The sequence below is a fragment of the Falco peregrinus genome, chromosome 7 (genome assembly GCF_023634155.1).
Source record: "Falco peregrinus isolate bFalPer1 chromosome 7, bFalPer1.pri, whole genome shotgun sequence".
Classification (NCBI taxonomy): domain Eukaryota; kingdom Metazoa; phylum Chordata; class Aves; order Falconiformes; family Falconidae; genus Falco; species Falco peregrinus.
Window position 1 is genome coordinate 74,009,958 of NC_073727.1, and position 16,891 is coordinate 74,026,848.

Consider the following 16,891-nt stretch of genomic DNA (forward strand, 5'->3'; position numbering starts at 1 on the left):
GGACTTCTATGCATTTCAATGCATGTTAAAACTTACCTCTAGCAGTTTATATAGACGTTTAATTTTTGATTTATCTGTCTCCTTTGGTGGAATTTCTGTTTCTTTAAACTGTAAATATTGATTATAAAGTGCCTACAGAAACACAAAAACCATCATCAACTTTTAGTTACAGTGAATATAACCTTACTCTCTAAACCATCTCCTAATATTCTTTGTAAGCTGACAAAAATTCTTATACTATTCTACTTGACTTCTACAAAAAATGATCAGTGACAAGCTAAAAATTTGCTATTGACTGCTCATATGTTAGTGATCTATTTATTGTACTTTGAAATGGTTAAGGTGTAGTACTGTTCTACAGTTGATTTGACTGTATAAATCAACAAGCACTTCATTTGTTCAAGCATGCTTTGAGCCAGTAAGATAAAGTGTCATTCCAACAAGAAGTTTAAGACGTTACACCTCACCTTCAATTCCACAGGATTGTTGGGAAATGTTCTGTCAGACATTATCGTGACATGGTGTCTGATCCACTGCATGAGGTAGTTCACCATATTCTGATATTCAACCCATTTGACTTCAACATCCTACCAAAGCACAACCCGGATTAGAGATCAGAAGAAAATCAGAGAGCTCATTTTTGCTTTATCTATTAAGTCTGAAGTCTTCACACACACAGAAAAAAAGATTTCTAAACCCTGCAACTGCTCATTACAGCCCACTTAAAGCTTCCAAATACATGATTTCACTCTTCAGTTCTGATCCCAAATAATTCCACTGAAAACACAAAATTTTCCAGTTTAATAAACTTAAAATATGTAAGAATCAGAGAGGCACAATTTATAGGTCCATGACTGAAAACCTTTATCTTTCTAACCTTTATCTTTCTCCAACCTAAGCTATATTGGTTTTAGTTAAGCTCTTTGCACAAATATTTTCATGTCCAGACCATGAAATAAATAGCTGCTAAGACTCTAAAACCTCAACCTAGAAAATCATGGCAAAGAGAAGTGTGACAGCAGACCGATGGAAGATCCAGCTGACATTTAAGAGCTGAAATGAAGAATTGTATAATGAACCTCACACACTACACAAGTATTTTTCTCCTACTTACATTTGCACTGATGCCTTCACCACCTTCTGGTACTTTGGGAAATGCATCATAAAGTGATGACACATATGTTATTACTGACTTCTCATCAGGTGAGGAAACATCGACATCTAAAAGAGCAAGACAGAACAGCGCTTTACCAGGTAGTTGTAAGAATGCCCACAAATATGCTACAACCTGCAGGCAGACTGGATTTTATTTTAATGTTAAAGAGTTTTTGAAACAAAACCCTCTGCAGCTATCTTACCTTCAGGATCCAGAAGCCTGGCAACACCAAGTTTTTCTGCTACAAAAAAAGCATGTTCTAAATTTGCAAGGTTGCTTTGAACAGCAACGGTACTCATGTCTATCAGGTCCGGCCTGCCAAATAAAAATAATAACACTTGATTAGAACTCTTTATCAGTTTTAAATGACTGCTGTATTAGTAAATCAAACCAAAAGCATGGATGGATACAGCAAGAGAGTTTTCATCAAAAAGGATTTCATTAACATCATGTGAGCAAGCTGAGGTCAGGGCTAAGTGATAAACCAAGCAGCAGGCAACTACCAACGCTGTCAGTTCTTCTTCATCTACAAGCTAAAGTTTCTAGCCAGCGTTTCAATGTATCTTTCTTTTCTTATGCATATTTATTCATGTGCCTTGCCATTGTATTATCAGACCTTGTCCTTTCCACTGCCCTTGATGAAGTTAAACTCAACTTTTCTCTTAGGACTCATTTATTTCTACTGCCCGTATAAGTTTTAATCATTCTGCATCAAACTCATCAGTACATGTCAGAACCCATACAGAAACAAGTTCAGTCACAAAAACATCACTTTAACCTGGAAGACAAGTATTCTTACTGGGCTTTAAAGAAGTCTTGTTCAAACTGAATTGAAGCCCTGCTTTCAGATAAACACTGCTGCCAGTTCTCTTGTAGACAACCCTCAGCCCCATGCGCTTACACCTTCACACTGCCAGCCACAACACTCCTGTTTTAACAAAATATGTGTCTTAAGCCAATACTAACTATAAACATTTTTAAGGGCCGTAAGTATTATCCTGTACTGATGTCACTAGTTTAATGTTTTAAATTAGTTAGACTTCAAAATTCATATTGTCCTTCAGGTTTGCTATGTGGTACTTGGCTTTCAGATCTTGCAATTCTGAGGGCAGAGCATGTTCCCACTGAAGCCAACTAGAGTCACAAGGGTCTGAAACTCTTGCTACTGAAATCCTATGCTACTGAAAACCAGACTCACACTGAAAAAAAATGAAAACCAAACCCCAAAAGAATATGACATATAAGCTTTAGTGAACTATTCCGTCCTAAAATTTTCTCTTTTTTTTTTTTCCCTCAAGAAACTGGGGTGGGTTTTTTTGTTTTACCTAGCATAAGCTTTAAATAATTGCAACAGAGAGAAATAAAACTGTTAACATCGTTAACGAATGATAAGAATTCATTTGGCAACACCCCAAATACCCTTGATCACAAAATGATATTAATTTTGGGAAACTCAATACAAGTTTGTCTTTGAACTAACTACAAGGACACTGTAAATAAAAATATATTTCTTTTCAGCCCTGTGGAATTACTGGTATCCTTGTGCTCTTCAGAAGACAAGTTTACAAAACAGATAATAATACAGCACCTATTATTTCATGAAAGACCATTTCATTAATAATAAAACTTAAACAGAGTAAAAAGAAATATAATCCTCCCAAACCAGAGGGATTTTCCACTTCCAATATGCTTAGTGGGAGCATGATCAAGTTTATGCCATTCTCCTCTGAATATCAGTACAATGAAAACAACGTAATGAAACCACTATCTGTTGCTCTTAGCAGCACAGAAAATCCATGAAGAATAAAAGACAATACCAGAATAAGAAACAGAGCACTCCAGTCTCCTGTTTCAGCCACAATAATGGAGATGGTATGAGTAATAAAGATTGCTTTCACAGCACAGTTTTGACAATGGAAGCAGGTTTCTATAAGCATACACTGTCGGTTTGGTTATATTTTTTCACCTGCCCTCTTTACATGTGCTTCACGCTTGATAAAAATGGCCCAAGAATCATTTATGCTGCCTGTTCGATTGCCAACTCTCAGAACAAGAAAGGACAAGTTATCTTGACTATTCCCAGAAAACGAGCTGCAAGCTGCAGAGACACTGACAGAATAATCTCCTTCGAATGAATACAGCTTTCGCTTAGATGAAGAAGAGGTAAGGTTTTTCTCACTGCAATACAGGTAAAAATCAATAAAAACTACTGTTGCCCAATACATCATTTTACACTGGTGCTGTGGCTTCACTCCCCATCTGAAGAATTGCCCCCTCTGTGAGATTCTTCCTCCCCTTTTAAACATACTTTCCTACACCTGCAACTCCTACCAGCACAAGGTTATTCCAGTTCCCCTTTAAAAACAAGGGAAAAATGCCATAAAAACTGCTGTTTTCAGTTAATTATACATTTAACACATAGCACACTGACCTAGATTAGCTGGTCTATATTTATCTCAAGTCTCGATCTACCAGAAAATACTACAGAAGACTCTGTCTTGATAGTGCTTGCCTTCGTTTTTTTGAAGAAAGAAGGCTCAACAGCTGACTGAGAACAAGCCCACTGGCAACTTATAAAAGGGAAAAGACAGGTAATACGACTTGAATGCAGAAGCACCTGGTACTGGCCATGGAAGTGCATGCTGCCAGGGGCCTGGGGCCTCCACCCTCTGCTCGGCATCCTCTCCTCTTCCCAGATAGTAGAGGGATAGTTGCAAAGCCACAGGAAAAGGAGCTTACCCCTCAGAGCTCAGTAAGAGACTTTTTGTAGCCCAGAAAAACACATCCAAAAACACGGCTCAGGAAATCACTGATTGCCACGTTGTTCCTTTTGTTTAAGAGTGTCTTCTCATGATTTTAAATAAAAACAGAAGTTGGTTTTATCTGCTGTAAGCTTGCAGTACCTGTCCACTAACTGGGTACACAGGAATTTGCATTTGAGCATGCACATGCAGATTTCAGTGCTGTGATCACTGATCACCATCCTTCTCTGAAGAATGAAGGAAATCCAGTATTAGTGAGCACATATTGTGCACAGTGAGTGTTGTGGGGCTGTATTATAAAGGCCCACCAATATTTTCCAGTATCTTTAGTATTTAATTTCTCTTTTGAATTTTGAAATATACAAACTGCTTAAACTGCAATTGTTATGAGTATCCTTCTAATATGTATTTATTTAATTGTCCGAATTAAAGTAAACACCAGATTTAAAAGCATCACCCATCATGGCAAACATTTTCATTTTTAAGGCAAAAGAGAAAATACATTAGTTTTGTAGAAGCTATTTGTCATGTATTATAAACATATTTTATATCAACTTGCATAGCACTATTAAGTGGTTTTATACATAGTCAAGAACAAATTAAATTAAATGCACTTTACGTACAAGACAATGACTCTACCTTCTGTCATAATATTGTGAGTCATCTTACGGTAGATTTTTCAGCAGGCTGGGCCCCTGCCATCAAAACACACACATAAACATCCCAAACACCAGTAAGTTGGAACATTCCATGCAAAGGAGATGCTACTGCAGCCACACCTTAGTCAAGGGGTTTGGCTTCTATATTGTGAGTCATTAATTATTTCATTTATAAAAAGACTGGTGTCTGCCATTTGAGATCTTAGTTAGTGTAGGTGTTGGAAATTAGACACAATTTGTATCAGAAATGAGGAAAAAAACCCCTTGTGATTTAATACCACTAAATTAGGAAGCTGACCAAATTATGATCAGTTTAATAAAACAAATACCTAGCACCACAAAGAGAAGCAATTGAAAAATATCTGTGGAACAGCATAAAGAAATGAAGGGGTTTATAATGCAAGTTACATGGATCAAATGCAAGCTTTACTCTGCAAAGACTCCTTGGAATCAAACAGTTGTGCACAGTAAAGTTAGGCACATGTAGATTTTCCCATAGCCAGAATGTAACAGCTAGTAAAACAGTTTAAGATCCAAACTAGCAGCTGCAATATTTGCCCATTAAAACAAAAGGTTAGATTTGAAGGGAATTTGATATATCAAAGTGGAAAAAGATATTTAACCGAACTTTTATTTTCCCAGTCAATGACGAAGAAACCACATCCTTCTCTTCAATGTTCCTGGATGACAGCTGCCCAAGTTACAACAATGTTTAATCTATTAAAGCATCCCTACATCAGAGTAATATTCCACACAAAAATACTGTTAATGAGTTCATGTTAATGAACTATCTAAGCTGCTTAACCTGTACAACTCTGTTTCAGTCAAAACTCTGGACACTGCCTGAGTAATACCTGATATTAAAAGGATGTTTCTTTCTTGGCTTATACTGAGCAGAAATAATACAATGATTTTCAAGCAGAAGTCCCAGAGAAAACATGACTGAAGATGCAATGTAGAGTGAAGTGTACACACCACTATAGTCCAGTTAACTTTTCCACTGCTGTAACCACAAAATGCCTATAAAAATTAAACAAATCCATTGCTTCATTGTTCACAGACAATTGAAAAGGATGGGTGCCAGAGAGAGTCATGCATTTCTCAGGGATGGGAGGACTACTGAAACAAATTAAAGGCCATGCCAAAACATATAGTCACAAATACATTTTTTAAAAAGACAGTAATAGACTACTCAGATAGGATTCAACACACATTTCAGAAGGGCGCACAAGAAATATCATTTACTCTAGAGATTTTGGTTAATAGCAGAAAGATTGCAAAAAGGAATCAGAAAATACGAAACGTCCATGTAAAACAGAAATTTTAGTTCCATCTCTTCTAACATGTAACTCCTGTTACTTTCCCAGGAACTCTACAAATGAGATGATGAAGCAAAATCTATTAATGTTTAACCTAGTATACAGTAACACCTACCATTTAACCTATCCTTTAACAGAGTTTCAAAAATGCTAAAAAATATTTACACCAGCTTATATGTAGAGTCAATGTTGGGGAACTTACTAAAAAATTTGTCTCCATGTTAGGTACAAATCTAAGTCTTGTTCAAAACAGCTTGCCAAAGGGCCTGCTTTGGAAAGACTGAGGGAGGCATCAACACAATGAGAATGACTCCTGGACTCATCTAACCCGTACTGTCCTTGTGACCTATGCATGTCCATCAATGCCCAATGTCAGACACAGTGCTGTGTACATTGTCATAACCATGAGATCTTATAGTGCTGGAGGTACCCTTTGCTAATGCATATGCCTACCACAGTTGTTCTCCTGATCTTTTTTCCATTGTCACATGGGAGCTTCAATATAAAGGATGCTGTGTCTTAGGCGGGAAAAAAGCTGTACAATACTAGCTGGTTTCAGTAACTCGGTTTCAGAGAAATTGGACCCTCAAGTTTCAGAGAGGAGAGTAAATTCAGATTTCCTTCCACACAGCCTGATTACTTACAGAGGAGGGAGAGGAGAGTTTCTGCTCAAAAATGGCAAGCAGGTACGACTTTGTGGCATTAAGGAGGAACAGATCTCTTCCATAACCAGAATCAAGGACCACAACATGGACACACAGCACAAGGTTCTGTAGCAAGTTCCTTGGTGTCAAAAAACCCACCCTGAGGAAAGGAGGTTCCATGTTGACTCCTGGGTCAACATATCTTCCACTATACCCTAGGTGACCCTCCTTTCAGAAGCTCTGGATTCCTTACAAAATTGTGGATTTGTCTCAAAAGGATCTATGTACAACTATCGCTCTGGCTTCATTGAGTTTCCTGCTCTATGCTAGGAAAGAACCCTTCAGTCTCAGACCTCAGTATTTTCAGACAGGAATATAATTCTGGAAAAACAATTGCAAGTAACAGTGCAACAAGAGCGCACTATTTACAGATACATTTTCTGTATGTTCTTCAGACATCCCAACATGTTCATAGAATCGTAGAATGGCTTGGGTTGGAAGGGACCTTAAAGATCATCTAGTTCCGACACCCTTGCCAGGGGCAGGGGCACCTTCCACTAGAGCAGGTTGCTCAAAGCCCCATCCAACCTGGCCTTGAGCACTTCCAGGGATGGGGCAGCCGCAACTTCTCTGGGCAACCTGCTCCAGTGTTTCAGCATCCGCACAGTGAAGGATTTCTTCCTAATATCTAATTGATATTTATCCTCTTTCAGTTTAAAACCATTCCCCCTTGTCCGACTGCTACATGCCCTTGTAAAAAGTCCCTCTCCAGCTTTCTTGTAGGCCCCCTTTAGGTACTGGAAGGCTGCTATAAGGTATCCCCAAGCCGCCTTCTTCTCTAGGCTGAACAACCCCAGCTCTCTCAGCCTGTCTTCAGAGGAGACTCTGATCATCTTCGTGGTCCTCCTCTGGACTTCTTCCAACAGGTCCATGTCCTTTTTACGTTGGGGCTCCACAGCTGAAGGCAGTACTCCAGGTGGGGTCTCACCAGAACAGAGCAGAGGGGGAGAATTACCCTTGTTACATCAAGCCTTCCAACAGAAAAAGAATTAATCTTTTAACTGCACCAAAATGAGGGAAAAAAGCCCTCAGGTACCCTAACATTAATTTAGCCCCTAACAATATACACAGCTAATTCAGGTAATTCCTTGTATTGTGCAGGTCCCTGATTTGACAAGCACCAAGTTTAATAAACCTGTTGAAGCCTCCTGCCCCACCTTTGTTAGCACAGCCAAACTCTGACTTGCCATACCAATTGATCTAGATAAAGACAAAACTGAAGCATTGCAACATCAAAGACCTGTGAATGAAACTAGGAAGGATCTAGTCAGTCCTTTCACCAGCTTTAAAACCAGATTTTACATTCTGTTCGCAATACGAGATGTTTTTGTCATCACAAAAACAGAAACGGTATAGTAACTTTTCCAATTTTTGCCTATGATAAAATTTAATAGGAACTAGGCTCATAGCTGTTAACCTCAACCTACACTGTACAATCTACAGACATAATCGTAAGTAACACGCCTTCCCTTGGAGTGTCTGAATACCAAAAACTCAACCACATTATTTTTCTGTTCTGCTCCCTGAGAAAACTCCCTCCAGAACCCAGCACTGACTGCCTTCCCAGTGGGATAAATATAGTTACCAACAGGGAAGAACGGTGAGGTACTGCAAGGAGTTCAGAAGACTTCCAAAGGCTCCTTGTGCCATCCTGCCTTGGAGGCAACCATTTCTCCATGTGCCACAAATTTGCCAGAAGCATTGCTGGAAGACCAAGACCTCTCCCTGTCTGATTTATCATGGGCACATATACCACCACTGTTCAGACACCATACCCTTTTGGATAAAGACTTCTGACACCCTTGGGTGTCCTGGCCTTTACCAATCAAAGGGTAAGAGACACGTGAAAGCTGAATTAAAAACTGACTTTTCAATCCAAAGTTTACTTTTCACTTTACATCCACTTGGCCTAACCAAGAGAAAAGTTTTGATTTCATCCCAATAATTTTTATTTTTTCTTCTCAGTTATTGCAAAAAGAAAACCGTTATCTTTCATTCAGCTGCTACTTAGCAGTAGGATCCAACACAACATACACTGGCATCATTTAAGTCCAGCTCTAAAATTAATCAACCCAACTGCCTGGAAGTCTTCCATCTAATACCCGCTAAGGCTAACCACCACCACAACACAAGATGTTAAAATTGCAGGCCTTCTTCCAGTACTGTTTTAATATAGCCTTTACCAAGAGCCATCACAGAATTTTTCTGAGTGCATTCAATTAAGCTGCAGCTGAAGTTACTTGCTACTTCTAAGGCTGTTATATATACATATATATATACACACGTGTGTGTGCGCGCATACTCCAGCAAGTAACATTAAAAGTATGTCTGCTCGTCAATGTTTTTAATCTTCCAAAATGTTCTCTATCTTTTCCCAAATTGATACTTCTTAATTCCAACTTCATTTCTTCTCCGTAACAAAAAACGTTGAGAACAGTAACAACCATGCTTCTGAACAACAAGGAGGGTGGGAAGTGGGGGGCAACGCACCCAAATTCACATTTTCTTTTTATTAAAGCTGGGTAACAATAAATTTCGAGTCATAAAATGGCAAGCCAAAACTAGCAGACCCAACTAATCTCTTTATTTAAAACATATCCCCTAGCATTTTAAGGCTTGACACTGTGTAATATTTAGTTTCTTTCTCATTCATTCCCCAAGGGCGTTCAACATGCTAGGGCAAATAGAGGCATCACTATCCCTCCCCTTAAGGAATGTACCCGATAAGCTGCAACATGTTTTAACATCAGAGGGATGCCACATGCACTACTACCAGCCAGGAGCTAAGTGTTCAACTAACTATACATATGCGGCAAATTGTCCTGGGTAAGTTTGAAACAGCTTGTTCTAAACCAGAACAGTTATTTAGCAAACAGGAATCTAGCTTGCTCCCTGCTATACCACACTCCAAAAACCATATGCTTAGTAATTCTGAAAGCATACAGAGTTATCATAGTAATATTTCAAAAGCAAAGCACTGTGACCCTGGAAAATTTGTCTCTCTCACTTTATCTAGCATTTACACTGTTGCTTCCTTTGGGAACAGGCTCTTTGCTGGAGCTTCTGCTCCTCTTCCGCCCACATGAAGCAGCCAGTGTACTTAACTCTTTCTGTGCTGCATTCATTGTTAGCCTCTGCTCCTCTTTCTTTGGGAATAGCAGCCATTTTTCCCCCTCACTCTCTCTCTAAACTGTATACAGCTTAAAACTACAGGCATCATTACGGTCTTCCACAATGTCTACCAGTAGCAAAGCTCTTTTGGATCAGATCCCCACACTTCTTTAAGAAAACAGTAAAAAACATTTGTCTTCAGACTTGCGCTCAAAATGCACACCTTCAAACTCTTAACACCTCTTTCTCTCTCTGCAGCATTTATTACTTATCACTCTCGTTAGGTGGTGCCAAAATTTGTAGACAACTGTCTGCATGTGGTCTCGGCAAGCCTTGGTATAACATTACATGAAACAACCTAGCTTGTTTTCTTGCTTCATATCTTTCATGTGTATACTAGTCCTGCCTGCTTGTCAGACTGCTGACTGAACTAAACACAGTCCACACACTTTTTTCACTAACCAGTATCTTTTGCATGAAATTCACCTAAAAGTCCACACATAACTGGACATGTCTATGCTGAAGGTGTACAAAAGGCCAGATCAAGGGCCCATGACTCTTTAATTGCTAGTCCTCCCCACGGCACAGCCATGACCCCTTGTGACCCACACCCTCCCAGGCAACACATGAGCCCAGCTCAAGGGACAGCTCTGACCCAGGACGGCTCTCAAGAGGCTGCACCCTCTCTGGGGGATGGAAGGGAGACTTCAGCCACACAGACACAAGCCTTGCCACACTGCTTACCCACAGGGCCAGAGTGCAGGGGCTGGACCCACTTCATTTACTGGAAGAGACCTAAGACCTGAAACTAGAACTTAAAAAACACAGCTTTATCTGGCAGCTGACCTTGCAGCGCTTCCTGAACAGATGCTATTTCTCACCATACAGGCACCGCTGGGGCTACTCATTAAATGGTTATTATCTAGTTACACAAGAACATACTGCTCTTGCTGGGATTCCTTTTGTAGATGCTAGAAGCAAAATTACCTCTTTATTGTAAAAGTTCTAAGAATACAAAAATAAAATGTAGAAATAAGCGTATACATTTTTACAAAAAGCGTGCACATCTGACATTAATCTTCCTATTGCCCATCCTTCACTTTTTTCTTCAGAAAGTAAGATAAGCTGGCCTGTAACCATGTCTGTTTTCTAAGTATCAGTAGCCACTGTCCTTAACAAAGTGTCTACAGGTGCCATTTATCTGTAAATCTTACAGCTAATATTTTCACTATTTCTTAAATTCCATTTTCAGACACTTCTTAATGGAAATTGCCTGTAGTCCTTATGTACCTCACAGCAGGCTGAGGTCAAAAAAAAAAGCAGTTTGTTACTTTGGTATAACTCTTTATTTAAATTTGCCTTGCTTTAAAATAAAGTTATCTGCAAAGTGTAATGTAGATCTATAATTTAGATTACTAGCTCCCATCGGGCATGCAACTCCTAGCCTTCATTCTCTATGGACACCAAGTTTCTATATATTTTAACAATGGAATACAGTTCTAAAAAAAACAGTATTTCTTCTTCCTGAGTAAAAGTCATGCATATAAGAAAATGAAAACACAAATCAAGAGCATTTAGCTAAAACACAGTCTGGTGACTAGAAATACCGGCCAGAAGCAGGGCAGCCAGGGGGCACCAGGGCAGCCCCAGCCCTGGGCATTTACAACACTGATCAAAGTCGGCCTCCAACTCTGAAGCGTAGTTTACAGGTTTTTGCTATGTATGATACAATGATATGAAAGAAACATCACGTACTTCTGAAACTGCCTGAAGTCAGATTTCTTCCAACATAATATATTGAAGTAAGTAACACAGGTCTTCAATATAAAATCAAGCTATAAAAAGCCAATTACGTAACAGATGAGACATACAGCACATTCTCGAATCCCCTGGGCGTATCTGTAGCTTTCACTAATGGCCTGATCACAGACCTGAAGAAAGGTGTGGAGGTTCAAAAAACAGCCTGAAAGCTGATCTATTTAAATAAAATCATACAATTAACAAACCTGGTAGTGTTCAGTATTAAAACTGACTTTTATAATTTTATTTGTTCTTTCTATGCAAGTACAACTATTCACATGCAGCATGAAACGGCATGAAAAGCAAAATCCAGAGCCTGCAATGGAGCCCCCTGAGGCAGTTCTGGAGGCCAGTGTGGAGCCCTATTCATTTCCGAGGGATTTAACCATGTACAGGATGTTTTAAAATGGAAGCTTTATATATTCTTCAAGAGTTCAGCTGAGTAGTCTGCAATCTTACCCTATAAATGAAGACCACTGGAAACTGCAGAAAACATAAGCAACCTTCTCACATGAGAACAAATCATATTTTCCTAGATTTGTAGGGGAGGGGAGGGGAGGGGGTGGAATCAAGTTGTATCTGGAGCCAAGATCCTCAAATAGAGTAATTTTTTCCTCTCGTTTCTGTCATTCATAGAATTACTTTCCTTGATGTAAAGAACACTGCAAAATCACTGGAAACTCATTCATATTCTTAATAGAAGTAGAGATAAAGTGACTGGAGGCCCTTACGCAAAGCTCTGACAACCTAACCCTTGTCGCTCTAGAGGAAAGAGAACAAATACCCTGCATTTGCTCAGGAGAGAAGGTGACAGACTTGAGCGCGTGTGACCTGGCACCCACACGCTGCCCACCTCCCCGGGCTGCCGGCATGGCTGTGGGTGCACAGAGGGCAGGGAGACGGGGAGGAACCTGGCTCGCCCAGCTGCCACACACCCGCCTGCTGATCTCTGCTGAGATGCTATAGTGGGTACCACAGTTAAGTCATGCCAGGGAAATGTCGGCTTTATCCTGCTTCTCCCACATGCCTTAGGGGGAAGCAGGAAGCTGTGGGAAACCCATGCACTACTCCTGCAGTTCTGCATCATAAATCTTAGCTGGCTTGCACCAAAAGGTGCTGGGATCCTCTGCCAGGACAGAAAAAAAACCCAAGAATGGAGACTGCTGCCAGCAGCCCAGATGAAACTATTTTCACTCGCCATTAAGAGCAGGTGGGCTGTCCGCCCCACCGAGGGGAGAGGCTCCCTGCCCACTGTAACTGATTCACAGCCCAGCCCCCCACAGCTTCAGCCATTTCCTCAAGTCTGGAAGCTGGTGCATACTTACAATTTAAAAAACTGCTTAAGCCTGGAAAAGAGGCAATTATAACCAGCCACTCCAGTCCCATCGCCTAGAACCAGGCAGTGACATCTCCCTGTCTCACAGATGACGCACTGTAGGGATCATGCCGGACCCGTATGGCTTCTGTTTGCAATGGCGCATCCCGAGGGGGCATTTTGGTTAATGGCGTCAGGGCTGTGAGCATGGGTTTGCCTGCTGGTGCGTGGTTCCAGCTCACAGACAGTGTGGCTCCTGGCCTCCGGGAGCTGCTGTGCTCTTGCCTCTGGCCCCTGGCCGAGCTACAGCCCCTGCAGTGGCACAGCCAGCCCCCCGGCCCACACACCAGGCCCAGCCTCAGCCCACCCCCAGGGCCGTGCCCAGTGCCGGGGCTGCCCTGGTGCCGGTGGGACGGGCCCTGGCTGCGGGCCCTGCCCTGCCACCCCGCCGTGGGGAGCCCCCACTGCTGTGCCCCGACACGGATAAACGTGCACTCTCCATCCAATGTACAGTTTACTGTCGCTCAGTACACCTCCAGTTCGAGATACCATTAACACACCTGGCCATTTCTGAGCCATCTGGCTATTACTGTCATAGCACTAAATATCAGTCCCTTAAAAATAGACCTGCGCCCATTTAAATCCCTTCCAGGACCCCAAGTCACATCCCTGCTGAATTGCCCCTTCCCCACTTGCAGAGAGCGGATACTGCTCCTGGCCCCGGGTGCACGGTGCTTTTGTAAGGAGAGGTATCTCCAGCCAGCACGGCACACCTGGCACAGGAGGGGCAGCCACGCCGGCCACAACTGACAGATGTGCACCCACAGGGGTGCCCCGTGGTGGTGGCAGCACCGCAGTCCCACCCAGCTGCTGCGCAAGCAGGCATGTCTGCTCATCCACCCTGGAGGACCACGTCAGCTGGCAATGTCTGCAGGATGCTCACACTAGTTCCTGAGACCACCTGTGATCCACAAACTGGGAGTACTACAACAGGCAAACAGAGCATATGGAGAATCACTGCCAGAAATGTTCACTTTTGTTTAGTGTTTAATTTACTTACTTCTCAGAACACAAACCAAGCTTTAAAAGAGCTCTCTGGAGTAAAACGCTGTAGTTAAAAATATCAGACGACTGTTTGGGAAGACCATTCCTGTCTTGTGAGCAATAGCTGGAAATTATTATCTCTGTTTTAACGGTACAAAATGACAAAGGAAAGAAACATAGCAGCTCACTGAAATCAGTGGAAGAATCTCATTGATTTAATCAGCAAAATGGAGTCCAAGAATCTGTAACCTCTCACAGCAAAAAGACATCAGACAAAGACAGTAAACATGCCTGGGAAGGACACGGGATCCTTAAGTGGAGTTCTCTTTACAGGAAGAGGATAAACTAAATGGAAACTGGCACACAAGCACGCAAAATAGGGACTCTGCTCCTCAGCCGCTGAATCATCTGCTTTGTGCAATGCACTCATGTCAAAGGTGCCTGTGGCTTTCCCACTGAAACGCTGTGAATGAAGCTCACAGAGCACTGCCAGGAACACTGCCCCAGCAAAGCAGCTGCAGGTACTCAGTCATATCCCAAGGCATTAACATTCACACAGCCAGAGGACAGAATTCAAGTTTCTTTCATTATTTATTAACTGATCTGTACCACAACTACTAGTTGCTGAGCTGTAAAGGTTACGCTGCTCTATGTAAGTGGTATAACGCTCTGAAGAAGCTCTGGAAAATACTTTCCTTTACTTTGTCTCATTAAGTGCCTTCCTTTTTTTCCCCCTCCCATCTCTCTATCTTTCAAATTGTTTATTTTTTTCAAATACTTGCCTGTACTATGTTCATTCTGTTGGCTGCTCTGTTATGAAATAAAACACTCAAAGCCTTTTGCCAGCTATTTCCCTTTGTCTTGCCAATGTTACTAAAAGAAGACTTTCTTGCCTGTATGCCCCTCCTCCCTGACTGGGTACCCAGAACAGAAGCATAGTCAGAAAAAGACCTCATTGATTCAGATGCAGCTTCATTTTACCATGAAGTTATGCACTGCCACAGCTAACTTCTCTGGGACTCGGAGCACTCTATGTTGGGCTTAAAGCCTCTCTATACAGCGTGTGAGGAAAAGGCTGCATCTGCTTGACGCGTCTCCCATTTTCCTTTAGTGTCCTAGTCCCCATACCACATGCATGTTGGCTCTGCCTAGACCTTTTTCTGTGGTTACTCAAGTGGTCCCAAAGAGGAAATCCAAGAACAGACTAATCTGCTCCAGTGTCTGTTCCCTGGAGCTGCATGAAAACACACATTTGGCTTTGCTTGGAACACTCCTTTGGTATTACACCAAGAAAGTCATGTACCCTCAAACTTCCTTACGATATGCCCCAGGGCACATGGCACAAACTACGTGTGCTACAATAAAACCTAGAAAGTTGCAAGCCTTGCGCAGTGAAGGACAAGTCAGCACACGCTGATTAGCCCAATGGCCAGAATACTCTCCCATGTGGCCCTCGAAGACAAACACCTCCTTATTCAATTCAGGTACCAAAAAATGTACAAAAAGAGAGAGATTCCGCTAACCAAGAGCACAGCATAGCACAGCAATGGTCTTCAGTCTAACTCTTCTGATGAGCTTTGACAAAGTCAGCTTTGTCAAGAGAGACCAGTTCTTACTTAGAATCCAAAATCAGAAATCCTCTCCTGTCAGTAGACATCTTCAACTGTACTTGAAGTTAACGTGTTGTGTCCTTTTAGCTTCTAGCCTCAGCCACCAGAGGTTCTACACATGCCTGTTTAACTTTGTCAGAGTGTGGTCACAAAAGCATCCGGTAGCACAATTCCCTTCTCAGACTGCGAACATTCAAGCCAGCTGATCCCATTTTCCATGAGAATAACCTGCCATTTTACAGGAGAAGCATCTCAGAGTAGATCTGGACTCCAAACAGAAACAATGAAGAAGCTCAAGGCTCCAGGGCCATGAAGTCATACAGGGAAGAATACAGGGATCTTAGGCTTTCACCAGCAGTGCTGTTTTGGACTCATGACCAGTTCTGCCTCTACCCTGCCTATAATTAAATGTCACTATGACAAAAAGGGACAGTGGAGAAGATTGAATCCCAGGAATATTCTTCTCAGCAGCTTGGAGGTGCCCCATAAGAGGTGCGTAGCATTCAGGGAGATGCTCCTCTGAGGAAGGAGGGACACACAAGAGCTAATGAGGCATCCTTCAGCAGCAAAGAGCAGGGAATTGCCCAGGAAAAGCCAGTGTCATCTCCACCGTGCTGTCACAGGCATATACCACAGAGCCCTCTCTCTATGTACATTAAAATGCTGTAATTAACATTTTCCAATAGAACAGGGTATTTACCTGTATTTATGAATGATGGCATTAAATAATCTTCCATCGCGCCAGCAGGTAGTGAAATTTTCACAACGTATTCCAGCATAACCCTCGGTTGTCTGCTGTGACCACAGGAGCAGCCTCTCTTTAGCAGACATGTCCTCTGACTCTCCAGTAACATGGATATCAGATATCTAAAAGAGAGATAATTTAAATATTACAATTACATCTAACCCAAATAACATTTAAAATATTGCAGAAAACCACTCTGCATTGCTGAAAAATTTTCTGTCTGATATCTGCATACATGAATATGATGATTATTTATGTGCTGTAGCAATATTCTTTCATGTCTTATCCTTATGCACTCTTAAAATCTTCAATATGAAATAAAAAATTCATAGCTTCACAATTTTCTTCAGTTACCTAGTTCTCAGCCTCCTAATTTCTGGGGACAATATAATACTATTACAAAACAAAAAATACTTACCTATCTCTATTTTATGCTGATAATGTGCATTAAAAAAAATATATATTATACCTATTATTCATAAATGTTACATAATTACATATAAAATACAATCTTTCATATGTATATACTTCACACCTATATAATATTCATTATCAATATTAGTCATACTTTATTTAGCTACAATGTTCCTGTTTTAAAACAGGTTAAATTATAATATACACTGCTCTGGAATTCCGTAACAAAACAGTCATTTACATTGAAAAGTG

At 41.2% G+C, this 16,891-nt stretch overlaps 1 protein-coding gene across 1 annotated transcript in view; it reads right to left on the reverse strand.

Moving 5' to 3' along the window:
* LOC101923360 (dystonin) overlaps window positions 1–16,891 on the reverse strand; it is a 303,205-nt gene that overhangs the window by 148,081 nt on the left and 138,233 nt on the right. The window contains 5 exon segments of the mRNA XM_055811183.1: window positions 37–132; window positions 468–587; window positions 1,115–1,221; window positions 1,359–1,471; window positions 16,181–16,347. Coding sequence (XP_055667158.1) covers window positions 37–132; window positions 468–587; window positions 1,115–1,221; window positions 1,359–1,471; window positions 16,181–16,347 — 603 coding nt within the window.